At 36.8% G+C, this 27,047-nt stretch overlaps 1 protein-coding gene across 2 annotated transcripts in view; it reads left to right on the forward strand.

The window, feature by feature from the left end:
* Positions 1-225: 225 nt before the first annotated feature.
* The window catches only part of ETNK1 (ethanolamine kinase 1), a 48,155-nt gene continuing 21,333 nt past the window's right edge, over positions 226-27,047 (forward strand). The window contains exons 1-3 of one of the 2 annotated variants that reach the window (XM_003792459.3): positions 226-663; positions 13,421-13,680; positions 21,873-22,013. In XM_003792459.3, the coding sequence (XP_003792507.2) occupies positions 508-663; positions 13,421-13,680; positions 21,873-22,013 (557 nt within the window). In that variant the 5' untranslated portion in view covers positions 226-507. Of the gene's footprint in view, positions 664-5,835; positions 6,333-13,420; positions 13,681-21,872; positions 22,014-27,047 lie in introns of those variants that run through there. The other variant, XM_023514688.1, reaches the window with a different exon arrangement.

Here is a 27,047-nt window from a genome sequence, read left to right on the forward strand (position 1 = left end):
AAGCTTTAAAGCCTTGCGAGTCTTGGCAGGGCTCAGGCTCATCCCCGAGAAGTAGCCCTGCGTTTTCTAGACCGGCAGCTCACAGGACTGAACCAGCTACAGCCTCAGAAAGCAATCACACGTAGGCAATCAGCCCCCGTACAGCCGGCCCATTGTGCACAGACGTTAGGAATCCAGCTCCGGTCGCTGACGCAGCGGAGGCTCCGCCCTGCGCGTGACGCCAGCGTCAGGCCAGTCCCGGCATGCTCCGCGGCCGCCCGCGGTGGAGCGCCGACAAGAGGAATCTCCCCCGTGAGCGGCCCAGCTCGATTCAGCTGCTGTCCAGACCTGACCGGCTATCGGGCCTCCTCCAGTCGTTCTCCTACAGCTCGCCCGCCCGTCCGAGCGCCCCCAGCCCTCCCGTGAGGGCGCCCCGGGACGGAAGGGTCCAGCAGCCTGTCGGCGCCCGCAGTTCTCGTGGTCGCCGTCGCCGTCGTTGTTGTGGTAATCTCCGCGGTCGCCTGGGCCATGGCCAATTACATCCACGTCCCGTCCGGCTCCCCGGAGGTGCCCAAGCTCAACGTAACGGTTCAGGATCAGGAGGAACAGCGCTGCCGGGAAGGGGCCCTGAGGCTCCTGCAACACCTGCGGCCCCACTGGGACCCCCAGGAGGTGACCCTGCAGGTAACGCCCACGCCTCAGCCCTGGATCTCACTTCCTTACCGTGGCCTTGGGGCTTCTTACTACAATCCCTTCTATTCCCCGGTGACCAAGGGAACCGAATCCTCTTTCAGTCCATTGGGAAGTGAGCCTCTATTTCCTCTGTCAAACCTAGGAAGGTCACTCCCCCTTCCTTCACTGTAGCTTATTGAGAATGACCTGAGGGCACATTTTCTCTTTCTGGAAGCAGCTACGAGACTGGCAAGATTCCTAGATGATAGTTGCCCCTCCTCCCATTCCTCAGTTCCTGATAACTGCAAAATGGATCTTTTCCACTCCCCTTCCTAGGGCCCAAGTAACTTCCTTTCCCATCCACAAATAATGCAGAAATTAATCCTCCCTGATCTTTTCCTTTCCCTCCCCCCGGCCCTGTACTCCCATTGATGTCTCGCTCAGCGTTTTATCTTCCCAAATCCTCGAATTGGCGAGAATACTCAATTCCAAAGAAATGACCACGACCATGCATTGCTAGATAGGGTGTTTAGGTAGCCCTGAACACATTGTTTTATTTGAATTGGTATTGTTAAAGTCGTCTTAGTAAAATTAATGTCTGATGTTAGAATTAGCAGTGGCTTGTGAATATTTCCTTTTCTTGAGCCACTGTATTCACACATAAAAAATTGAGAGAAAAATCGCTAAGACTCTTAAGAGTTTTCTAATAATTAGGAAGTTATGCTTTCATGTATGGGACATTTTGAATACTAATTTGTTTTTAGCTTTTGCAGTATAGAGTTTCAGGAAACTGCCATAAAAACGAACCTTCTTTTCTCTTTTTCCCTTGCAAAGAAAGTCAGTAATTTGAAAGGGTAGGATATTTGAAGTTAGTTTTAAATATGAGCAGTAATGTAAGAGCATTCATTTTAATTAGCCTCATCATCTCTCTGCCTCATTTTGATGACTAATTTATTTAGCAGTGTTTATTGATTTCATCCTTTGCTAAGTTATTTTGCTAAACTGTCCAGGCACTTATACAGAGATGCATAAAACATGAACAGTGCTGAGGGCCCAGAAAAGTTCCTGACACTGACACTTTCATGAGTGTTAGTTTCAGTTTTTATTGCTTAGAAGAGTTTTCAACAGATTAAAAAGACCCCTACGTTTTGGAAAATAAAGTTTTTAGATGAAAAATTTCAAAATTTTGAGGGAATATTTGTTAAATGTCTAGGAAATAGTGGATCCAAAATGATCATGTGTGATTAAAAAAATTGATATGTTTCCTTTAATTAAGGAAATGTCTTCCAAGTTGAAACTCAGTACTTTTTAATTTTTTTGTAGTTTTTTTTTTGTTTTGTTTTGTTTTTTTGAGACAGAGCCTCAAGCTGTCCCCCGGGCAGAGTGCTGTGGCATTACAGCTCACAGCAACCTCCAACTCCTGGGCTCAAGCGAGTCTCCTGCCTCCACCTCCCAAGTAGCTGGGACCACAGGCGCCCGCCACAACCCCCGGCTATTTTTTGGTTGCAGCCGTCATTGTTGTTTGGCGGGTCTGGGCTGGGGATTCAAACCCGCCACCTTAGGTGTACGTGGCTGGCGCCTTAGCCGGTTGAGCTATAGGCGCCGAGCCTTTTTGTAGTTTTTTTAATGGAAGGTTCTAAAATTTAATAAAATGATTTTATTTCCTGGCAATCAATTACAATTAAACAGATTACTTATTAATTAAATGCAGTGCTACTTCCTTGTAGACACTTTGCTGGCAAATCATTTTTAAGCAATGATGTTAAAATTTGAAGCTTTGAGGACTGGAATTTCCTCTGGTGTATTTGTCTGTAAAATAGTATTAATAGCTATTGTGAGTAGAGTCATATATGCCAGGCTGTGGGGTTAGGTGCTCTGTACTTTTTTTATTATTTAGTCGCCCAAACAGCCATTATTATGGTAGGTACTATTGGTTCTATCCCTTTTTTTAGGTGAAACTCCGTGAAGCAAAGCCAGGATATAGGTAAAAAAGGACAAAATATAGTGACATCAAACTGTTTTTGATCGTGGAAAGTAACTACTTGCGATTGAATCCTCTACGTAGCAACTTTTTTTGGAGGGGGACACAGAGTCTCACTACGTTGCCCTTGGTAGGGTGCTATGGCGTCACAGCTAAGGGCAACCTCAAACTCTTGGGCTTAAGCGATTCTCTTCCTCAGCCTCCCAAGTAGCTGGGACTACAGACGCCTGCCACAACTCTGGCTATTTTTTTTTTTTTTTTTTTTGCAGTTGTCATTGTTGATTTTAGCTGGCCAGGGCCGGGTTTGAACCTGCCAGCTTCAGTGGCAGCGCCACATTCCAGCGCCCTACCCACTGAGCTATGGGCACCACTCATATGTAGCAACTTTTAACTTTAAAAGACCTTTAGGCTTATAATCCAGACTTCTAATACACTATTTGTGAGTGAAAATGAATCCTACCACTTATTTTGCTCTAAGGATCATTATTAGCTAGAAATACATTCCCTACATGTACAATGGAAGCTTTTGGTTCAGAAGCTGGACATCTACTAAGCTGAATTGATGGTGATTCACTTCTCAATGCAATGGATCTGATTCCTCACATCATTATAAACTATTTTTATGATGCTTCAGTATTTCTTTAGTAAATCTCAGTGGGAATATCTTCTTTTGAGATTTTATTTTCATCTGTTAAAATATGAAGATGAAAAATCATACTTAACATTTCAGAAGGGAAAGTCTCATACAGTCACCATGGTATAATGTGATTTTAGAATAGTCAAGTATCAGTAATGTAGACTGTTTTTTCTCAAAGATTTTTCTAATATACTTATGTATGCTTTAAATACACTTTAGAAGCTTACTTACAGTAATACTTTACTGGTGATTACTCCTGCAAGCTAAACTATTCAGAGCATATCAGAAAATCCAGAAGCAAGTAAAAGACTTTGATACAGTCAAAATGATAGAGGGCCCAGTCTTTGCTCAAAACTTACAGGCACTTAGGATAAGGTATCTCATTTTGGATAGGGTTCCTATTTTAACAAGATTAAAAGAATAAAGTATGAAAGGAGTGATGAGTTTTTTTGGCATATATTATCTACTAGATCTAAAACAACAGTATTAGCCACAATGGTTAGTATTTATTTAATAATACATATACTCTGCCATGCCTGTAATCTTAGCATTCTGGGAGGCCTTTGCAGGTGGATCTCCTGAGCTCAGGAGTTTGAGACCAGCCTGATAAAGAGTGAGACCCCATTTCTACTACAATTAGAAAAATTAACTGGATGTTGTGGTGTGTGTCTATGGTCCCAGCTACTCGGGAGGCTGAGGCAAGAGGATCTGCTTGAGCCTGAGTTTGAGGTTGCTGTGAGCTATGACACCATGGCATTCTACCCAGGTCAACAAAGTGAGACTCTGTCTCAAAAAAAAAAAAAAAAATTACACTCACATAACGTTCTCCTAACTATCTTATAAGGTAGATGTAGATAAGTACTGTTAGTGAATATTTAGTAGTTAATGAAACTGAATTTGTGGTTTGTGATCTATGGTGACAACCCATCTTGTGAATTTTTGTTCTTTGACCCAGAAAAAGTTATGTTTTTATATTACAATTGAGATAGGGAATCCACTTCAGTCTAAAGATAAATTCTTAAAAGTAAATGCTTTGGCTCATATAAAGATTTGCTTTAAGTTACCTTAAACATAAATTTGAATTACTTTTTCCATAAATAACACCATTTTAGAAAGGAGGGATCATTTCAGCTTTCCTTTAAGACAGTAACTTCTATTGTTGTGTAACAGCTCTCTCCCTAACTTATTTGAAGGTTGAAATGTTTGATTTATTACATTTCTTTAGATAAGACATTTTATAAAGGAATAAGGAATCAAGCAAGATCTCAGGTTCAGCAGTAATTCACAGGAGCCTCTTAAAATTGTTTTTCCTTTTAAAAAGAGCTGGTGTTTGGAATATTCCAGTACATTTTCTCAGGGTCTTTCTGTTTGCAATGTTGAGCAATGTTATTTTTCACATTAACTTGTTATTATGTGAGTTTTCCCATAACTTAGGACCTGTAGTAGGTCCCAATGTCCAAGACTTGATGGGTAAGGTAGCAACTCCAATTATTATGTAATATTATAAAACAATTATATCTGCTGTTATTATAGGGTCTCAATGAGATTGCTTGCTATATGGTACCTTATATAAACTTAGTATGTATTGTAGTGCTCAAGAGCATGAAACTTGAACGCAATGCCAGTTTTGAGTCCAGGCTCTTTACTCTACCAGCTTTGTTACCCTGGTCAAGTTACTTAGCCTTCCAAAGATTCAGTATCCTTAGCTATAAAAGGGATTCAATAATAGTTCCTACTCCGAAGTGTTATTGTAAGAATGAAACAAATGCTCTCTCTCATGGTAATAATTGTTGCTGTGGACCATTTATTATATGTTGGATGTCTGAGTCAAAAAACAAATATCTGTTCTTTGAAATTCTCTGTCTGATGGGAAAGACCAAAAAGAAGATTATAATAGTATAGTGTTTTTGGAGTGAACATTCAAATTTTGTTCATATGCAGAAATTACTCAGGGACATTTAAACAGGAACATTTAAAAAGTGTACTTCCTACTGTACTACAATTTTTTGTATGATTTTGAATGAATGTTTTTGAAATTTCTTTTTTTTTTTTTTTTTTAAGCCTATAACGCTGTATTGGAAACTTCTGTCAGGTTTTCCTTCTTCTTTCTAACCATGTTGGAGGTAGTTACTGAACTATTCTATTAAAAATACATAACCTTTTTTATTGTAACATTTATATTTAACATTTTATATTATTGGTTTTAAATGAAGAATCAAAAGTTGAATCTGGATAGTTGTACTTTCATGTTTTGTCTCCTTTTAGTGTTATAATTTATTAACTTTATATTTTTAAAAGGAGTTTGTTCCTTTAAGCAGTAAATGTTTCTGAAAAATCTTAGGTAAATTAAACTAATATACTAAGTGCTCCAGAAGATATATTGCTAGGAATCTTGAGTCCTGTAGGTGTATATTAGGGTTTTAATATCAGTGGTTAGGTCCAATTTTCTACTCTCTATTCCCTGTTCTCACTATCTTAGAATGATAAAGAGAGTAGTAGGTGGTACTAACTAAGACCATCAACGATGACTAAAAGAGATACTGTTTGATAGGCTCCTATCAAAAATGCGTAATGTTTGATAGGTTCCTATTGAAAATGTGTACTTTTTAATAAGCTCCTATGTATTTTATTAAGATATGACTATGAAGATGAGGCTAAAGAGTGTGTTGATTTTTAGGTTCTGTGTTAACAGCTGTGCGACTTGGACTAAGCAAACTTCACTTCTCTTAGTGTAATGTGGTGGAAAGAGGGCGGTTTTGAATAGTGATTCTAGCCATTTGTAATCTTTGGCAAGTTTTTAAATCTCACAATAAAATAGAATTATTACATGTTTTGAAAGTAGTCATGAGAATTAAATGAAATTAGCTACATTTGTGCATAGCGTATGTCGGTACTCATTCCTCCACCTCTCTTTCTCCCACCCCTTATATGTTAATAGAAAAATGGAACTAAAAGAGTGGTAAGCTCCTAAAATTCGATAATTCTGATTGGTAATTTTTTTTTCTATTAGGCATAATGCTGATTTTCAGCAGGATTACATTGCACATCTAACTGTAGCACAAGGTAGGCCTGGGGTAATGTGGGACGAAGGCTTCATAGAGGTGGAGATACCTGAGAAAAGCTTTGAAGGATAGATGTGATCAGATGGAGTGGGAAACTCTTCAGGGCAAAGGAAAACTCACAAAGGCAAGGAAGTTAGACTGTGAGTAATTTGGACAGAACAAAGTGTGTGCAAGAAAAGAAATGGGAATGATTTTGGGGGTAGGGGTAGGAATTAGATGTGAAAATTTTGTACCTCATTGAAGATTTGGTATTTTATTATCAAGGACATAATGGGAAGCTGTTGAGTGTTTTTATGCAGATGAATTATATCATGTGCTTTTTTTTTTTTTTTTTAAAGAAATAATAGCCTATAATGTAAAGAACCATTCACTGGTTGAGGGAAATGTTTTAAATTGAGGAGTAAGTGGTCAATTAGGACAGTGATCACTTACTCCTCAATTTAAAACATTTCAACCTTTTTGGCACCAGGGACCAGTTTCATGGAAGATAGTTATTCCCAGGGGTGGGTGGTAGTGATAGTGATGGGGAGGTGGGGGAGTTGGTAGTGGTGGCCAGAGCTCAGGCAGAAATACAATAATGGGGAGTTGAGCTTTGGGGAGCTGCTTTGCTTAGTTGTATACCTCTCACCTCCTTCTGTGCCACCAGTTCCTAAGTTTCTTGGAAGACACTTAGAAAGAAGGGGTTGGCCTGGAGATCTGAGATCCAGCTCCTCCTAACAGGTTGGCCTGGAGATCTGAGGCCCAGCTCCTCCTAACAGGCTGGCCTGGAGGTTGGGGATTGTAGACTTAGGACTTTGGTTTTGAAACTGGTGGTTAGCACGTGTTAATAGAATGCCAAATGAATATAATGGGTTGATACCACTATAATTCAAAAAGATGAGTTAGAATAAATTATGATTATGATAGGAAACATCAAAGAGCCTTGCAAGTAGTAAGGTAAGCTTAGTTTTATATAAAAATATCTATATACTTGATGATAAATATATTTCTTTCAGGTATAATGCATAAAAAAACTTTTGAGAAAGACAGCCAATGAAAAACTATTGTGTTAGTTTAGAAAATATGTTTTGTGACTCAAACTAGGGCAATGGCCTCAAAGATACGGGACAGATTTGACATTTCAGAGAGGGATGCTTAAGGTGGATTTTTGAGGATTGGGTGACAAAAGGAATAGAAGACCTATACTTAAGGAATCAGAAGTTATAGTTCTCTTTTGTTATCTAAGGAATTATTTTACTCTTGATGTAACAGATTGGCTATAAATAAATTTTTAATATTTTTTTAAAAATTGTGAAAGACAACAAACATACAGAAAAGTACATGAAACATAAATTGTTGTAAAACATATACCTGTATAATCCCAGCCCAGGGAAAGAAAGTATTTCTAGCAACCCGGAGTATCTTTTCCTTTTCCTTTCCTCCTCTTAACCTCTCCCTCCCCCTAGCGGCAATCACAATAGCAGATTTATTTTTTTCTAATTAAAATAGAATGTTTTGAATTCATCTTTTTTCATAAGTACATACTCAGAGAAAATCATGTACTATAAATGCATACATTTCTTTTTAAAAAAGACTGTATGAACACAGAAACACTAAAAAGATGTATCACAATTTTAAAACTTTCTTTTTAAGAGATAGGGTTTCACTGTCTTGTCCAGGCTGGAGTGAAGTGGCATGATCATAGCTCAGAGTAGCTTCAAGCTCTTAGACTCAAGTGATCCTCCTGCCTCAGTCTCCCCGCTAGCTGGACTTGCAGTTACCTGCCACCACACCTGACTAATTTTAAACAAATTTTTTTAGATGTAAATAAGGGATGACATAGTGAGTTGGCATTTCATTATGTTACCAGGCTGGCCTTGAACTTTTGGTCTTAAGTGATCCTCCCAAACTTCTGGTCTTAGCCTCCCAAAATGCTAGGATTATAGGCATGAGCTATGGCACCCACCCATAATATTGGAACTTTGAATAGGAAAAAAGATTTCCTATCATTCATATTCTATTCTATTCTCAACTATTTTATTTTTAATTACCTTCTACTTCTCTTAAACATATTTTACATAGTTTGCAATCCTATGAACAATTTTGAATTTCTTTTCCCTCCAGCCCTTTGTAAACATTTTCCCATTTTCCCATGCTCATATGGTATTAACTATAATTTTTGATGGCTCCAAATATACAAATGTACTAGTTTATGATCATATTAAACATGCAATTTAATTATTTATTTTATAATAACATCAGGTTTTAAATTTTAAGGAGAATAAAGAAGAAAATCAGAAAGGCTCGTATTCTAACTAAATCTGTTAATTTTGTTTTAAAAGTACAAGTAATATATGCCATTAGTAAAATATAGCCTCTTGATATCCTCAGATTGGTTTCAGGACCCCCACTGACAGCAAATCTGAAGATGTTAGTCCCTGAAATAAAATGGGGTAGTATTTGCCTTACTTATAATACCTAATACAATGTAAATACTATTTACATGTAAATGCTATTAACAATGTTAATGGTTGTTATACTGTATTTTAAAATTAGTTTTTTTATTGTTAAATTGTTTCTTTTTGTTGTTTGATTTTTTTCTGAGTATTTTCTATCTGAGACAGGTTGAGTCTGCAAAACACAGAACCTGGAGAGATGGAGGGCCAACTGTATTTTAACATGGTGTGAAGTAGCACACTATTGAAATAAAAGGTGAAAGGTGACAGTGGGCATCCATATTTAGTTCCCAGTGTTAGGGAGAACATTGATAATCATTTATTGGTACGTATGATATTTGCTGTTGTTAGGTATGCTGTTTTTTTCTAAGTATTCTTTGGTTACTCTGTCAGATTAAGGAAGGAAGTTTCTTTTTATTCTTAGTTTTTGTAAGCATTTTTATCATGAATGAGTGTTAAATTTTATTGGTGTTTTTCTGCATCTCATGATGATCACAGGACTTTTATTTTCTGTTAGTAGGTGAACTATTTTGATTTTTTTTAAAAAATTGAATGTTAAATAACTTTTGCATTCCTAGAGTAAACTCTATTTGGTTGTGGTATGTTCTCCTTTATATATATATCATTGTATCAGTTGCTTATATTTTGATTAAGATTTTTGCAACTGTGTTCATGAGGGAGAACTGGCCTATAATTTTCCTTTCTCGTAATGACCTTGACAAGTTTTGGTATCAAGTTGGGAGTTTCTTTTTCTATATTGGGAAGAGTTTTTAATAATACATGTCTAGGATCTGTAGTGAAGTACATATAAACTTCATCCATAATTTGTGTTGTCTTACTGTGTTGAAGAGTTTTGCTTAGAAGTTATCAACTTTATTCATCTCTTCAAAGAACAGTTTTTGACTGCTGGGTTTTTCTGTTTCATTGATGGTTTTGTTTTTAATCCTTTTGGATTATTTTTCCCTTCACATTTAAATAATTTCCTCACAGGTAGTTTCCGCATATACATGTGTCAGTACCCTTTTGAATACCCAGTGGACCATTTGCATAGCTGTAGAGTTCTCTCTTTGCCTCTCTTTCTCTTTCAGTACTCTGTCTTGCATACTCTGTCTTGATGTCCTTTGATTCTCAATTTATTTCAGTTCAGAAAGTCCACGCAGCTCTATCCGAGCTCTCCTTCCCTGTGCTAGGGCTTGAGGATTCTTTCAAGACATTAAGCTGGAACAGTTGTAGAGCTTACTTTTGTTTGTTTCCCATCTCTTAGAATTGCTGTTTTCTGTTGTCTAAAATCCAGTGTCTTGAAATTGTTATTTCACTTGGGATTTCTGGGGGACAGGGGAGTTGTTTTAATTAGGAAGGTAAATCTTGTTCTTGTTAATTCCCCTTGACCAGGAATGAAAGTGGTACAACAGATGATGTAGATCAGTGATTTTCAACATTTTCTCTAGAGCTAGAACCCTTTGTCGAAATAAAATCTTGTGTCAGTAACTAAAATGTAAATGGGTGAGAGTGAGATGAAGGTAGTATAGTGTGTGTGCATGTGTGTTTGCGTGTGTTGGGGAGATGGCAGAGCTTTGCTTGCTGAATTCCTATTCCCACTCCTTCATGGCTTTACAGTCCAATATAGGGAGTACAAATAGATATAAAGTAGTAAGTGAGAAAATAAGATTTATTAAAGAGAAAAAAGCCATCCAGGAGAGGAAATTTACAGGACACACATCAATTACATAATGTAGAATTGAAAACTGATAAAAACAAAAAATGTAACAGTACGAATAACTTTATGTACATGTGTGTAGCAGGAGATGATATAGGAAAGCCTAGTGTTATAAGAAACCCTTAAATAATGTGCAGACTTTATAAAAAAGCAGGTTAAGAATATTAAAAAATAAGGAATTATATAGCAGGAGAGTTGAAAAGTAGATTATTAGGGGGAGCTACTGTTACTTATTTACAAAGGTTTAATGCTGCAGGATGACTCTAAGGTCACCATAGATATGGAAACTGGGAAATTATACCTAAATGTACCTTTGTTTACTAAATATTCACTACAAAATTTTATAAAATATTTACAGAATATTCTCTGTGTGTTGGCTACCTCTTTGTAAAATTTTGTAATCAATATTTTGTAAATAAAGGTGCTTTTAGGTACAGTTTCCCCGTTTCCCTATATTTGGGTAATTTTGTGTCACCTTTGGGACACTCTGTAGTTAACTTTTAAAACTATGTGCTACAAGTATTGCATAATAAAAATAAAAATTATTAAAAGAAAAGAGTAGATGTTAGCTTTGGAAATGGAAATACAAAATTCCTTTTCTACAAATTCAGCTGAGAAAGGAAGGAGGAAGAAGTGGCCTTTATCATAGATGGGATAGGTGGCAGCATAATCTTTTTTAGTCTTCACTTGGACTTTTTAACTTACCCACCTCCTTTTAAAATCTGTCTTTAAGTTTTATCATTGATTTGTTTTGGAAGTCATTCACAAATGAATCTTATATATGTGTGCTGTATTATATAGATCAGTGAGTCATTTACTGATGCTTTAATTAGTTACATCATGAAGTTAAAAAATATAATTTTCTTTTGGGCATAGTGAATCATACTTGTAACTCCAGTGACTCAGGAGGGTGAGGTGGGAGGATAACTTGAGGCCAGCCTGGCAATATATTGAGACCTTGTCTCTAAAAAATAAGAAAAATTAGCCAATCATGGTGGTACTTGCCTGCAGTTCCAGCTACTCAGGAGGCTGAGGCAGGGGGCTCTCTTCAGCCCAGGAGGAGTTCAAAGCTGCAGTACCAGATCATGAGCTGTGATCATGTCATAGCACTGCAGGGTGGGCAAGAGGAAGAACCCGTCTTGGGATAAACAAAACAAAACATATATATACACACATACACACATACACATGTTCTAACATGCTCAAAATACAGAGAATGAAATTAGTATTCATGTATGCATTATCTAGAATCCCCATTTGCTTCATTGGTTTTAAATAACATGCTTTTTTACATAGATTTCAATAAAGTGATTAGCATTCAATTTAAGTGTATATACTTCTTGGCAATTTCTTTCATATATACTTTTTTTAAAATCTAGGTGGAAAGCAGTACTTCTCTCCCTATCCATATTTATAGACATGTATACTCAAAATAAGTTTCTTTGCATTAGCTCATATAGTTTTACCTGTGTTAGCTGAATTGGTAATAGGATAAGCACTGTGTATGATACAAACCATTATATAAATACTTGTTATATATATATTCATTTTAGTAAATACTTCATTTCAAATTCTCATCTGAATATCAACTTTTCATGTATGATTTATTGTCACAGCAATCCAATTAAAATAGAAATGTTTATTTTTTAGGCATTTGTTAAATATACATACATTGTTTTACAATTCATCTTCTTACTGGCCTTTTTTCCTGTTCTTACCCAGTTGTCTTAGAAAAAAATTTAGAATATTATTTAGAATATTATTTTTGAGTTGCTATGGTATTGTAATAAATGTAACCAAGTCCTTCAGTCTTGGTTTCACTTTTTCTTTTCTTCCTTTATCCACTTAAGAGCCTCTAAAAGCTCTAAATTATAACTGGGTGAATAGAAGAGTTAATTCTACTATCAAATTAGTATAGAGCAGCAGTTCTCAACCTGTGGGTTGCGACCCCTTTGGGGATCCCCTGCCTATCAGATATTTACATTATGATTCACAACAGTAGCAAAATTATAGTTATGAAGTAGCAACAAAAATAATTTTATGATTGATGGTCACCACAACATGAGGAATTGTATTAAAGGGTCACGACATTAGGAAGGTTGAGAACCGCTGGTATAGAGGAAAATGTAAGTTACACTTTTTGAATAGCCTGGAGAACTAGTATTGTTAATGAAGTGTCTGTTTTTAAATATACCTTGAACTGAGATAAAAGAAACATTTTGAAGTACTTAACACTCTTCAAAAGCCCCGTTTAGAAAATACCATAGAATTATTTACTTACCTCTTTATCTTCCTCTAATTAAGGTTACATTTCTTTTTTTAGCCATAGCATTCAAGTTAAAAATATTATAACTTGAGTGCTTAACAGTGTTAAGTGAATTTTAAGTAATCTTTACAGTTAATATTTAAAATTCAGTTTTTGTAAGTTGGAGATTTATTGTAATGTAATTTATGGTAGATTATATTTGTATATTTAAAAACTTGTGAACATTAGTAAGGAATTTTGTATGTAACGTACCACACTGAGAAGAGGGCAATGTTCCTACCTTCAGAGACTTTCCAGTGTTTTAGACATAGGAGAGATTATCTGTGTGAACACACCACACACACACACACACACCTGCGCATATGCAATGATACAGTACAAGGCAGACTGTGCGATATAACAGTACCAAAAAAATTACATAGAAATAATGACGACAGTGATATTACAAGAATTAAGGGCAACATATGCTAAACATTAGCATTCCTTTTTGTTTAAATCTAGAATTAAAATTTTAGACACGTTAGACAAAATTGTATCCACAGTTTCTTTTATATTAAGAAGTACGTATTTTTCTTTTAATTAATATTTAATTCATTAGCTTCAAGTTATCTCCTAGTCCTTAAAAATATGTAATTGCTTTTACCTATTCATTATTTTTTTCCTTCTGGCAGCTCTTCACAGATGGAATCACAAATAAACTTATTGGCTGTTATGTGGGTGATACCATGGAGGATGTAGTCCTGGTGAGAATTTATGGCAATAAGACCGAGTTGTTAGTTGATCGAGATGAGGAAGTAAAGAGTTTTCGAGTGTTGCAGGCTCATGGCTGTGCACCACAACTGTACTGTACCTTCAATAATGGACTGTGCTATGAGTTTATACAAGGAGAAGCATTGGATCCACAGCATGTCTGCAACCCGGCCATCTTCAGGTACTTTTAAAAATAAATTGTTTTCCTTTTGAAAAATAGGGTTAAGGAAATTATCTTTTAAAATTGCCTTTTCTTTCTTTGAGCAACTATTTGGTTAACTTAAGACACTTTATTTGGTTAGGGTTTTTTGTTTTCGTTTCCTAAAGAAAAAGAAAGATATTTGTTTATATCTGTAGTTCTCATTGTTGATTGTTTACAGAAGAAGTAAAGACGATAAGGGGCTTTGGATTAATGTGCTACAGAAATATCATGGCTTCCCTTCAGTTTTTTAAAGTAATGTTTGAATTGTTGTACATTTCTTATTGCCAATTGCTTATTACTTAATTATTTATGTTTTTAGAGTTCTTGCTTATTAGGATTTTATTAGTGCTGTTAACCCTTCTTTGTTTTTTAAGTTGTTCATTATTTAATTCAATGTATTATATCTTTTATAAAGAATAATGTCTTATATATGCTTGACTATTGCCAACTTTTAAAATTCTCTTTCTGTTCTTGAAAACTCTAGAAAATAGGCTTGCGATTTGAAAACAGGTTAATTCGTAGGTTCAACCAGCAGCTCTGAACTATTTTGGTGTCAGGATCTTTTTACAACTCCTTGCAGTTATTGAGCACACAAAGAGCTTTTACTTTAGTATTTGATTTGTGTTTATCGATAACATACCATACTAGAAAGTAAAACCAATTTTTTAGAGCACAAGAATATCAAGTACACATCCTATTAGCTATCAGTGTGACATTATTATATATCATGCAGCCTCTTGATAACTACACTATACATTCATGAGAAAGAGTGAGAAAGGTAAATAATAGCTTGTGAAAATAGTTTTAACTTTATAAACCTCCTGCAAGGTTTTTGTGACTTTAGGAGTTCTTAGATCTTTGGATCATATGTTTATAATTGCTAAGTAAACACATTGATAAAAATGGAACGTGCTGGTATTTATTACTTACCTATATTCTATATATTGGTACAGAAATCTGTTCAAATATTAATATTTAGCAATATTAGTTATTAGTATTCTTTAGCAAAGAATACTAATATTTAGCATTCTTTTACATGAGTGTACTCTTTAGATGTGTTCAAGGGCCCTGATTAATAAATTTGTTTACTCTTCTGTGTCCGATATTTTGTGGTCTTTAGGGTTGCATATATTTATTTATAAATCTTCAGTCTCATTTATAGTAGTTGAGAAATACCTATATAACAGGATTAAAAATGAATAGATTTATAGATTAGACCACAGAAAAAGCTTTGAATTCAGAAACAAAAGTATATTCCATAAGGATGTCAGAGAAGGGGTCACATAGGTTTCCTTGCAACTAAAGCAGAGGAAAAAATACTAGTTTTATGAGTCAGTATCTAAAGCCAAGTACTCACACCTGTAACCTTAGCACTTTGAGGGCAGGAGTTTGAGACTAGCCTGACCAAGAGTGAGATCCCATTTCTACAAAAATTAGAAAAATCAGCTGAGCATGGTGGCGCACCCCTGTAGTCCCAGCTACTCAGAAGGCTGCAGCAGGAGTGTTGCTTAAGCCCAGGAATTGGAGGCTGCAGTGATCTGTGATCATGCCATTGTGTTCTAGCCTGATGATAAGAGTGAAAGCTAACTCAAAAAGAAAAAAAAATCAGTATCCACAGGCCTTTCCTCCATGCACCTCTGCTTTATCACCAAAAAGTGGTCCCTGCTTACCTAGTGACCAAGATTTGCAAGCTGCATACCACCAGTTTTTTTGCCCATTTGGACTTTCATGGTGAGAGATGGCAGTAAAGGCGTCAACATCAAAAGTTATCAAGTCTTGGTATTCTCATCTAGTATTTGCAAGATACTGGCAATGTTATCATCAAGCAGTGGCTTGGATGTGAAGCCACCAAGACACCTGCAGGAAGGCCTTGGAATCCTTTTTCAGTACCCTATGGTCCTTACCTCCTACACTTCTTCCCCAAAGCGGTTATGATAAGGAGTTCTTCATTGACTATTGCATGGTATTCTAGGTCTCACACTGAAGTTATTCACATTACAGAAGGTATGTGCAGCATCTACATGGTAACAATATGGTCCAGCCATCTGCTAGAGAAGACTAGACCCCTTTGTCTGAAGAGAAGATAGAAACTGAATCAGATGGGGAGGTAGAATGTGAGCTGAGCAACCTGGAAGTCAAAGGATTTCCTCTCATATTTTGCTGAGGCACTTAGTAGAGCAATGACGGTAGTGGTAGAAGTAGCAACAGCAATTGAACATGAAGCTCTTGGATGACTACATGAATGCCGACCACCACCTATACTGCAATACCCACTGGTCAGGGGGCCCTTGCCCTAGATGCCTGGCAAGCTTCATCAAGCTAGATGAAATGGTTGTACTGGAACAGTGCTGCCAAGATCCAGGCCTTGGAGGCTGCAGTGCACCTGTGCTTTGATAAGCATGGTGACAGAAAGCTGCCCAAGTAATTAGCCTCAAGTTCCGAACACACTTTATGTGTTAATTTTGCTATATAAAAGATATGAGAGATCAGTAGTTCTGAGGTCTGTAGAAATCGGCTTGAATTCTAAACTTTGAGAAATGGTTTAAACAAGTTCTGACTTTCTTACGAAAGAATAGACAGTATTTCTAAAGGATTCTCATTTTGGTTTTATAGGAAGATACTAATTTTGTTAAAAATTCTTATTACACAAGATTTACAAAAATGCAAAGTAGATTTTAATCTGCCTAACTATAAATCAAATAGTAGAAAAATCTTATGGTAAGAATCTTAACAATCTTATGGTAAATTTCTACACATATTCTGAATCTGTTGGTAAGATAACTCTAATTTATCAAATAATCTAGTTAAGTACCTCCTCTAAGTTCTGAGTGCTAGAATAGATGAAAGAATAAGGCATGGTCTTTGCCCCCTGAAGGATAACTTAGTGATAGTATTTATCAATCATAGTGATACAGCATTCTCAACCATTACTATTATTATTGCTTCAATTCTATTTTGAATTATTTAGGAAAATGCCACCTAGCACTTTAAATAATACTGTGAATGTATTTTACCTGTTATAAAAACATGATGTTATTTGATTTATCTTATATCTGTAATTCACTTATAGAATATTTTAGACCAGGGGTCCTCAAACTTGATAGGGGGCCAGTCCCTCAGACCGTTGGAGGGCCAGACTGCGGGCCCTGGGACAAGTCGCCTGCTAAGTAGGACAGGCAACGGTAGCAAAAACACCCAGCGGGCCAGATAAATGTCCTAGACGGGCCGTAGTTTGAGGACATCTGTTTTAGACACTAGCTTTTAATTCTTTTAAAGATAGAATCTTACTATGTTACCCAGGCTAGACTTGTCAGTCGAAGCAATCCTCCTGACTCAGCCTCTCAAATAGCTGGGACTACAGGCGCCTGCTACTGTTTCCGGCTGAGTGTAATTCAGATACTTCATTTGTAAAGAGTTATTCATTATAGAATGCAGAAGAATTAAGGAATGCCACATCTTTACTGTCAGATCAACAAAGTTTTGTTTCTCGGAGATGAAAGTTACATTTTCTGTAGAATCTTTTTTTAAAACTTTTTTTTTTGAGACAGGATCTCATTTGGTTGGCCTTAGTAGAGTGCTGTGGCCTCATAGCTCACAGCAACCTCAAACTCTTGGGCTCAAGCTGTCCTCTTGCCTCAGCCTCCCTAAGTAGCTGGGACTATAGGCATCTTCCACTATGCCTGGCTAGTTTTTGTATTTTTAGTAGAGACAGGGTCTCGCTCTTGCTCAAGCTGGTCTTGAACTCCTGAGCTCAGTTAATCCACCTGCCTCAGCTTCCCAGAGTGCTAGGATTATAGGTGTGACCCACTGTGCGCCCCTGCCCATAGGTATTTCTGAAACTTCTCTTTACTTTTAATAGCGGGGGTTGTTTTTTTGTTTTTGAAGAGACGAGGTCTCACTTTGTTGCTTAGTCTGGCCTTGAATTCCTGGGCTCAAGGGATTCTCCTGTCTTAGCCTTTCAAGTAACTGAGGCATTCAAGTATGTTCCACTACTTCCATGCATAGCTTTTAAAAATTTTTTAATATATATATGCAAATACTATTTATGCTATATTATGATGATTATTAATAGACATTTTGTTTATATTAGAATAGGCATATATCACTGTATGCAGAAAATGTCAAAATGTTATATAAAATTCCATATTTCATAATAATTCATAATTCCATGTGTAATTTTTGAAAATTTCCTCAAAGGAATAGTTGTGTTTGGTACATTTTTGATAAAAATCACTATCATTTGAAAGATTTTGCCTTTGTCACTCCATGGTTTATATGCATTTAATCTATCTATTATAACTTATAGGAAATTGGTATGAAGTGGGAAGTTATTTTATAGAATCTTTGTGTGTTAATCAGAATATGAAGTTTGTGTTGTTGTTATTGAACTTAAAAGTTTAAATAGATTACCTTTTTATGTAGATGTATGCTTTTTCCTGATACTCAGTTATATTTGACATTAGAGCTGAAGGAGAATGTCAAAACTATGTAATAGGCCAGTTATTTTTTTCCTCGTAAGGAACCTGAGAGCTAAGAGAAATTAAATGATTTGCTTAAGTTCACATTGCAGATACAATGACAAAATCAGAATGTAAATCTTAACTAATTTTGTGCAGTGTTATGGGGATATTCTTTGGTGGAAAGTGCTTTTTCAAATCCTGGGTCAGCCTCAGTTAACCACCTTCTGCCAAAAGAGGAAGGACATTCATAATCAGTTGATACTTCCTTTTCTCTAGCTATTCATGTTCAACAGATTCCGTTAATCTGTAAATGCCCCTTTTAGTTGTGGCTCTACTTTTTTATTCATTTTTGAAGTGTTTACTGTAGAATTTTCATAGTAAAATTGGGTATTATTCACTGTCAGCTGAATAACTGGACAACTTCTAAGATTATATTTTGTATTTTGCAAACCAGGGTCTTCTACAAACCCTGAGATAAAACTAATAAAATGACATTATTATTCTTTTTTAGGATTTTTGAGATGAGGTCTTATGGTATTGCCCAGGCTAGAGTGCAGTGGTGTTATACTAGCTCACTGTAACCTCAAACTCCCAAGCTCAAGGGAATCTTTCTGTCTCAGTCTCCCAAGTAGCTGGGACTTTCAGATGCCCAGCACCACACTGGGCGAGGGCTTTTCCGTGTTTGGTAGAGACAGGGCCTTGCTATTGCTCAGGCTTGTCTTGAACTTTTGGCCTCAAGTATTCTTCCCCTTCAGCCTCTCTAAGTGCTAGCATTACAGGTATGAGCCATGGTACCCCTCCTATTCATTTTTTTAAAAAAATAGCAGGGAATAGAATTTATTGGAGTTAAATATCTATTCTGATATGTGACCCTGCGCTTGAATCACCTGTCTTACTTGTTCAGAAAACATTTCTGGGACATTATATTCTGTTGATATAGATTGCCTCTTGAATTTTATATAGCACAAACTGTGCCTTTTCTTCAAGTCTCTTACTTCCCTCTCTTCCCTCAAGTTTTAAAACCAGTTTTTACTTGTTTAAAGAGTATATGTGTACGTATGTGTTTATGAATTTAGGCTCTTCTTCGTTTTGATTTTTAATCACAATCTGGCTTTTTCATGAAGTTATGTAGGCTTAAGTATTATAATTTCATTTGGGCTTAGCTCTCTGTACATGTATGAAACTGGCATAAAAATAGATCTCTTTTTGTGTATCTTATAGATTTAAGAATGCGGTATTGAGGAAGGTCAGTCAGTAGTTCATTTATATAAATAAATGTTTACTCATTTTATGAGAAGTATGAACCAAAGTACACAAACATAAAAAGATTATAAATTTTAATATTTTGGTGATATATTAGAGTAAGGATGAGACTTATACTATTGATTGAGGATAATTTGAAAATTTATACTGACTTAAAGGAGAAGACATTTATTGGTACGTGTAACTGAGAATACTGAATTTAAACATGGGTGGATTTAGAGGCTCTAACAGTGTCATTAGGAATAACATTTTATTCTGTTTTATTCTCTTACCTTCTTTTTCTGACACTTTCCTTAAGAGCGGTCTTAATAATAGTTAGCAGGCTTCTCTAACCAGTGCAGACACACTAGGGGGAAATGATCCTCTTAATAGCTTCAACCTATCTACCTTCCATAAACCTGGTTGTTAGGGTCAGTGAACCTAGTATCAGGTATCTTTGACTTAGGTTAGGGGATATGCCCTGAATCAGTCACCGTGGCCTGGACATGGAATATTCTGGGCAAGTCTGGTTCTTATGCTCATTTACTCCTAAAGTTAGGGGTGTAGATGGGATATATAGTTAAGATTGAGATTAGCTATGTGTGAACCACATGAACTGAGTTTCTCCAAAGGAAAATCAGGATTCTTTTGTTATTAGAAACTAGATAGATAAAAATAAGAATATTCATGATGATGTAAAATTTAATGAAACTTTAATCATAGGTTGGTGAAGAATAACTATTTGCTAGATTCCATGTGTGCCTTAGTTGAATGGTTCTCAAATATTTTTGCATAATGGCTAGGTATGCAAAATATATATTAGGTACTAGCCCCCAAAATTCTGAGCATTTAGAATGTACCAATAAATGCCTTCTCCTTTAAGTCAGTATAAATTTTCAAATTATCCTCAATCAATAGTATAAGTCTCATCCTTACTCTAATATATAACCAAAATATTAAAATTTATAATATTGGCTCACATCTATAATCCTAGCACTCTGGGAGGCTGAGGCGGGCGGATTACCTGAGATTATGAGTTCGAGACCAGCCTGAGCCAGAGTGAGATCCTATCTCTAAAAATAGCCAGGTGTTGTGGTAGGAGCCTGTAGGATCTTATCTCAAAAAAAGAAAAAGATTTCTTTTTGCATATTAAACTCATCTAGAATTTTTTGTTGGGAGTGGTGGTTTTTGGAGACTGTCTTACTTTGTCATCTTCAGTAGAGTGCTGTGGCGTCATAACTCATAGCAATCTCAAACTGTTGGGTTTAAGTGATTCTTTTTCCTCAGTCCCAAGTAGCTGGGACTACAGATGCCTGCCACAATACCCAGTTATTTTTTAGAGAGTTGGCTGGCTTCAAAGTTAGCCCGGTCTTGAACTCCTGAGCTCCGCCTGAGCTCAAGCAATGCACTCACCTCAGCTTCCTAGAGTGCTGGGGATTACAGGTGCAAGCCACTGTGCTCGGCCAGTCTAGAAGATTTTAAAGCTGCAACCCAGACCAGTTAAATCAGAATTTTTGGGGGTAGTACCTAAGGCTCTATAATTTTTTTGGAAGTTCCTCAGCAAAACCATGACAACAATAAAGATGGACAGAGTTCTTGGTGCATATAGTCAGCAAGGGTTTAAGAAGGGGTTTCAGGTGACAGAGAAGTTCCCATGGGAGAAGCAGAATCCAATAGAGAGAACAGAGGGGCCTCACAGAGGAGAGCCAGGGAAAAGCACTTCCAGCCTAGGAGGTACCTTTCAAAAGACGCCTAGGACTCTAACCTAGTTGCAGAGAGTATACTGAGAATCTTAAGAATCAAAATCAGTCCTGGCTGGCTTCAGTGGGCATTCAGTCAGTCAGAAGGGAAGACAGAAGTTTCAAAGGGGCGCACTTAGGGTCCAGGAGTTGAGTGATGACTCTAATTCTATCTGAGCCACAGTACTGTAACTGTTAAAGACAAAGATATTCAGTGATAATTGTTAAAGCTTTATAGGGCTGACTTTATTCAGGACCATTGTGATAGGTATAGCACCATGGCAGTAGGGTTTTGAAGTGAGGTAAAAGAGATCAGGCTTTATTCCAAACCCAGCATGGCAAGTGGAAATTTATAACCAAGGAGCAGGTCGGGGTTGGTGGATGGAAAATTACTAAGAGGAAACATCAGAGGTGGGGGGATTCTGGGCAAATCAACCTAATAGGACTCTTGTTGAAGACAGGCCAGAGTGGTCAGACATCCTTGGGTGATGGTGAGAGATAGGAACTTGATTAAATAAATATCTAGGATGATCAAATATCGAGAGTGGGGGCATTCTGGCTACTGGCCTAAGAAGACCCTTACTAAACCTGGATTTTGCAAGGAAATGCCCAGAAAGGCCTATTAGAAGGTTCAGGAGCTTGTTTAAAGTTTGGTTGAATGAAGAATCTTAGTAGACATGAACTTTATTAAGCTTATACTTGTTCTTTTTATGCTTTTTTGTTTAAACAGGCTAATAGCTCGTCAGCTTGCTAAAATTCATGCTATCCATGCACACAATGGCTGGATTCCCAAATCTAATCTATGGCTAAAGATGGGAAAATATTTCTCTCTCATTCCCACAGGATTTGCAGATGAAGACATCAATAAAAGGTAAAATTATTCTTTTGAAATTATGTTTTACATTGCTTTCCTTCATAATTGGGTTTAAAGGATTTGTGTGTAAAATCAGGTTTGGTTTCTCTGCACTGTAGTGAAATAAGCATTGATTCTTTGACTCCCAGAAATAACTGCTTCTGTCTCCATCAGTGCCCCAGCCCCAACAAAACCCCCCTACAACAGCAAGGGTAGAGTGGAAGTAGAGGAGAAAAAAACAAATATAGGATATTTATTTGGAAATAATTATAATATAAAGATCACTATAAATGGGTACATTTTTGCATACTATGAGTTGGCCATAGAGACTTAAAGAAATTATTTTATTCAGGCTGTCTTGAGGTGTGTATAGGGATATGTAGTAATATTAAAGAATGAAAACTTCTGGGTTGTCTTGACTGTGACTATTTAAATCCCAGATAATGAGGCTGAAAATTTGCTTACCAAAGCCTTACCTAGCTTTTGTAAAACTGACACCACAAGTTTAAACTAAGATATTTTATTATTTTCTATATACATAAAATGTATAGATTAGTATATAGAATCTAAATTTAATGAGCATATTTTTATGTAATATTGCTAATGCAAAATTTAGAAATTTTATCTGGTCTTTTATATCTAACGCATGTGAAGGCTAAATTTTTGTATTTAGGAAGTCTGTTTTAAGAAAAATGAGGCAAGCCTGATTTATATGATTTTTTTTCTTTTTTTTAAATAATTCATTGGGAAAAATAGCTATTGAGTTTGATTATTTCAAAAATTAATGTCATTCACTCTGTGTATGTATTTGTATTTAGGTGGTTTGTCAAACTTTGAGTTGATAGGGATGTTATACCCCTGAAATGAGTATGGCAAACTTGTGGAATTGTGTCCAGTGTGCTGGATATTCATGACGCTACACCATAAGAATAGAGAATTCTCTTTTGAAATAGCCATTTTATTGAAAGATTTTGGGGAAAATGATTTAAAAATAATTAGTGGATGAAAATGGTGAAGCAAGATTTTCTTAGCTTGTTAAGATAATGTGTGTCGAGAGAGGCAGTGTAATATACACTGGTTAAGAGCATAAGACTCTGGAGCCAGACCGGCTGGTATCCAATTGTAGTTCTGCCACCAGCATTTCCCATTTTTAACCTGGAGCTAGTTTCCTCATTTATAAAATGAAAATAACAAGAGTAGTATATTAGCCTTATAGGGTTTTTGCAAAGATTGAGTTAGTATATTTAAAGGTCTTAAAATAGTCCCTGGTCGCTTGTAAGTATTGAAAATGTATTAGCTGCTATTTTAAAAATTATTATTATTCAAAGAAAGTTTTGAGTTATATTATCTAGACTCTCTTAGGTATACTTTAAATCCTTGAGTTTACTGATTTTGGAAAAAGCTGGAGGTAAATAGCATAGAAAATAGACAACCAGAACATAAAAACAATTAAGATATTGAAAACATGTATTTTCATATTTTTCTATTTTTTTGTTTGTACTTGGTTACAATTAAAATATTAAGACATTAATAATCAATTAAGATATTAAAAACATTTATTTTCATATTTTTTCTATTTTGTTTTGTTTGTACTTGGTTATAATTTTTGTGTTCATACTAATTTGAATCCCGTGGTTTCCATTTAACACTGTATGTTAAAAAAAAAACAGGCTTTGCTTTGGATTAGATTATCATGTTTCCAAACAATGGGCTGGCCAGGTCCTGAGGGATCTAGAGATTCCTCGGGGCCTCAGTTTTCCAAATCTGCAAAATGGCATCATAAGCCCAGCACTTGATGGGATAATGTACCACAGCACTTAGCACAGTGCTAAGGAGGAACTTAGTGAAACTTTTAACACCTATGAGAATAGCTAAAATAAGAAGAAAAAATAAACAATGATAACAATAGCAAGGGAGGCTGAGAGCAACTAGAGTTCTCATCCACCTGCACGTAGGAATATGACATTGGAAAGCCCACTCTAACAAAAAGTTGGTGCAGTTCCTTATAAAATTAAACAAACTTGTCATACAACCCAGCAATCCGACTCCTAGGCATTTACTCAGAAGAAATAAATACTTATATTCATGCAAAAAGTATTCGAGACCAGCCTGTACAATAGAGTGAGACCTTGTCTCTACAACAAAATTTAGAAATAATTAGCCTGGAATGGTGACATGTGCTTACATTTCCAACGACTAAGGAGGCTAATGGGGGAAGCTCATCCTGAATAACAAAGAAAAACTCTGTCTCTTAAAAAAATGGCTCTATGACTTGGCGCCTGTAGCTCAGTGGCTACCTCAGCTTAGCTTGCTGGCCAAATACAGGCTGGCGAGTTTGAACCTGGGCCGGGCCTGCCAGACAATAGTGACATCTACAACAGAAACAACAACAAAAATAGCCAGGCATTGTGGTGGGTGTCTGTAGTCCCAGCTACTTGGGAGGCTGAGGCAAAGAGAATCACTTAAGCCCAAGAGTTCGAGGTTGCTGTGAGCTGCGACACAACGGCACTCTACCAAGGGTGACACAGTGAGAATCTGTCTCAAAAACAAATGGCACTATTCATAATTACCCCAACTTGAAAATGACCCTTACATCTCCCAAAAGGTTATGGAGTGATGGATGGATGATGGGTAAATGGACTGCTGATCTCGGGGGACAGTCTCAGACATTCTGTGCTCCATGAAAGAAGCCAGATTCACAGGTTATATCTATATGATGTGGTTTTTTTGGATGTGATTCCATTTGATGAACAAATCAATTCAAAAAATAAATCAGTGGGTGCCAGGGACTTGGGGGAGGATCACCTACAAAGTGATAGGAGGGAAATTGGGGGGTGATAGAAGGGATTTGTACCTTGATGAGGGTGGTAGTTACACAACTGTATGCATTTTTCAAAACTCAGAGAACTTTACACTAAAAAGTGAATTTTACTGTATGAAAATTGTATCTTAATTTAAAAAAAATTTTCTTGAATACTTTTTTTTTTTTTTTGGCCGGGGCTGGGTTTGAACCTGCCACCTCCTGCATATGGGGCTGGTGTCCTACTCCTTTGAGCCACAGGCGCCGACCCTAAAAATACATATTTCTTAATTATATCTTAATTTGAAGAGTGTCCTTCAGTCTTGCTGATGGCTTGAAAGTCAAACCTGGGCCCATCCTTCCTCCTCTGAGGCTGCCTGGGGCAGATGGGGGCTGGACTCCTGTGTGGCCGTCCACCCTTCCTACCCAACATGGGGAAGGGGGCAGAGCTGCTCCTGGATTGGCTTTGCCATGTCATCAGTGTGGGACTTCCCACTGCGGCTACGGAGGGCATGGGAGCAACAGATTTCTGTCGGTTCTCCTGCTCAGAGCCCTGAGGTACCCCTCCTCTCTAATGAAATCCCTGAAGAGGAAGGAGGGCAGTTGTGCTTACAGTCCCAGCATTAGGGAAGAACCTAAAGCATGTGTACCATGCATGTGCCTTCAAGACTCAGGGAATGTTTCAAAGGCCAGCTGGCCGCGTGTATAAACACAAGGCTCAGCTTCTGGGCTCTCCACCCTTCTTGTCCCCATACTTCATGAGTTATGGAGCAGTGATACCAGGCAAGAAGGGCTTCTTGCTAAAGGCTTGAAAGCATCTGCTCATGTGCAGGTGCAGACAGCAGCACAGGGAAGCGAGTGGGAGGCCAGGGTGTAGGGTGCCGGGGCAGGACTCCACTGCACAACCCACAGGCTGCATGGGGATGTCCAGCGCCAGCCTGCAGCCATCTACTGTTTGACCCTTGCTGTATTTCAGAAAATGTCAGTCAGTGTTTAAAGCTGTACTGCCCAAGGTGGTAGCTGTTAACCACACATACCCCCTTAGGGCTTGCTTTGAAGGTAAAATACAAATGAGATTTCAAAGACTTAGTATGAAAAAAAGAGAATGTAGGTAATCTCATTTTGTTTTCCTATCATTATTTGTAGAAATACTATTTTGGACATATTTGACTAAGTAAACCTTATCATTAAAATAAAAAAAAATAAAAAATAGATTCTTTTAAACAGTCATACTGTTTTGAAAAGAACATATACTTTTAGAAATTGTATGTAAAAAAGAATGCAGTAGTGGGGAAAGTACAGCTAGAAAAACCTAACAGGCAGATTCAGTAATGTACAAAGAATCTATATTATACTGGAGAATGAAAAAGTAGGGGGTAATTTGAGAGACTGAAGAAAGAGTCAAGAGAATGTGACTTTAATTAAATATTAAGGGAAGGAGGGAGGGAGAGTAAATTAATGACAACTTTGTGTGCCTTATAGTAGTATTGAGGAATTTGTGATAGTGGTCCACTGTTGTTTCATTTGATTTTTATAAAATTAATACAAATATAGCATAATAAATAGAAGAGTGTGCGATAAATTCATGATTTACAGTCCAGCTCTATGCTGCCTTTCATTCTTGCAGTCTTAGTACCCTGAAGCAATTTCTAAGAAGTTGTTTTTAGCAACTTACATTTCTGATTTATCAACTATAGACCAAATATTGATTTTGCTAAGATTTATACTGCATTCACTTTCAACCTTAAAATAGATAGTTTAATTTTCTTTTTCTTTTTTTTGAGACAGAGTCTCACTGTCACCCTGGGTAGAATTTAAAATAATAGCGTCATAGCTCACAGCAACCTCAAACTCTTGGGCTCAAATGATCCTCTTTCTTCATTTTCCCAAGTTGCTAGGACTACAGACACCCACAACAATGTCTGGATAGTTTTTCTATTTTTAGTAGAGATGAGGTCTTGCTCTTGCTCATGCTCATGTTGGTCTTGAACTTCTTAGCTTAGGCAGTCCACTAGCCTCAGCCACCCAGAGTGCTAGGATTACAGGTGAGACTGAACATGCCTGGGCTGTGTCTTAGTTTGTCTTAATTTTGTTATCTATAGAATACAGATAAATATAAACATTTAGAATAGTACTTACTAAATGTTGTCTGTTAGCTATGTATATTACTTCTCCCCCACACATTTTGTAGTGATTCATTTTTTGTTTTCTGCCCTGCATTGTAACTGTTGTTCATTTTCTTTTTATTCATT

This window comes from Otolemur garnettii, unplaced genomic scaffold (assembly GCF_000181295.1).
Source record: "Otolemur garnettii isolate 467f Iridium unplaced genomic scaffold, OtoGar3 scaffold00057, whole genome shotgun sequence".
Taxonomy (NCBI): domain Eukaryota; kingdom Metazoa; phylum Chordata; class Mammalia; order Primates; family Galagidae; genus Otolemur; species Otolemur garnettii.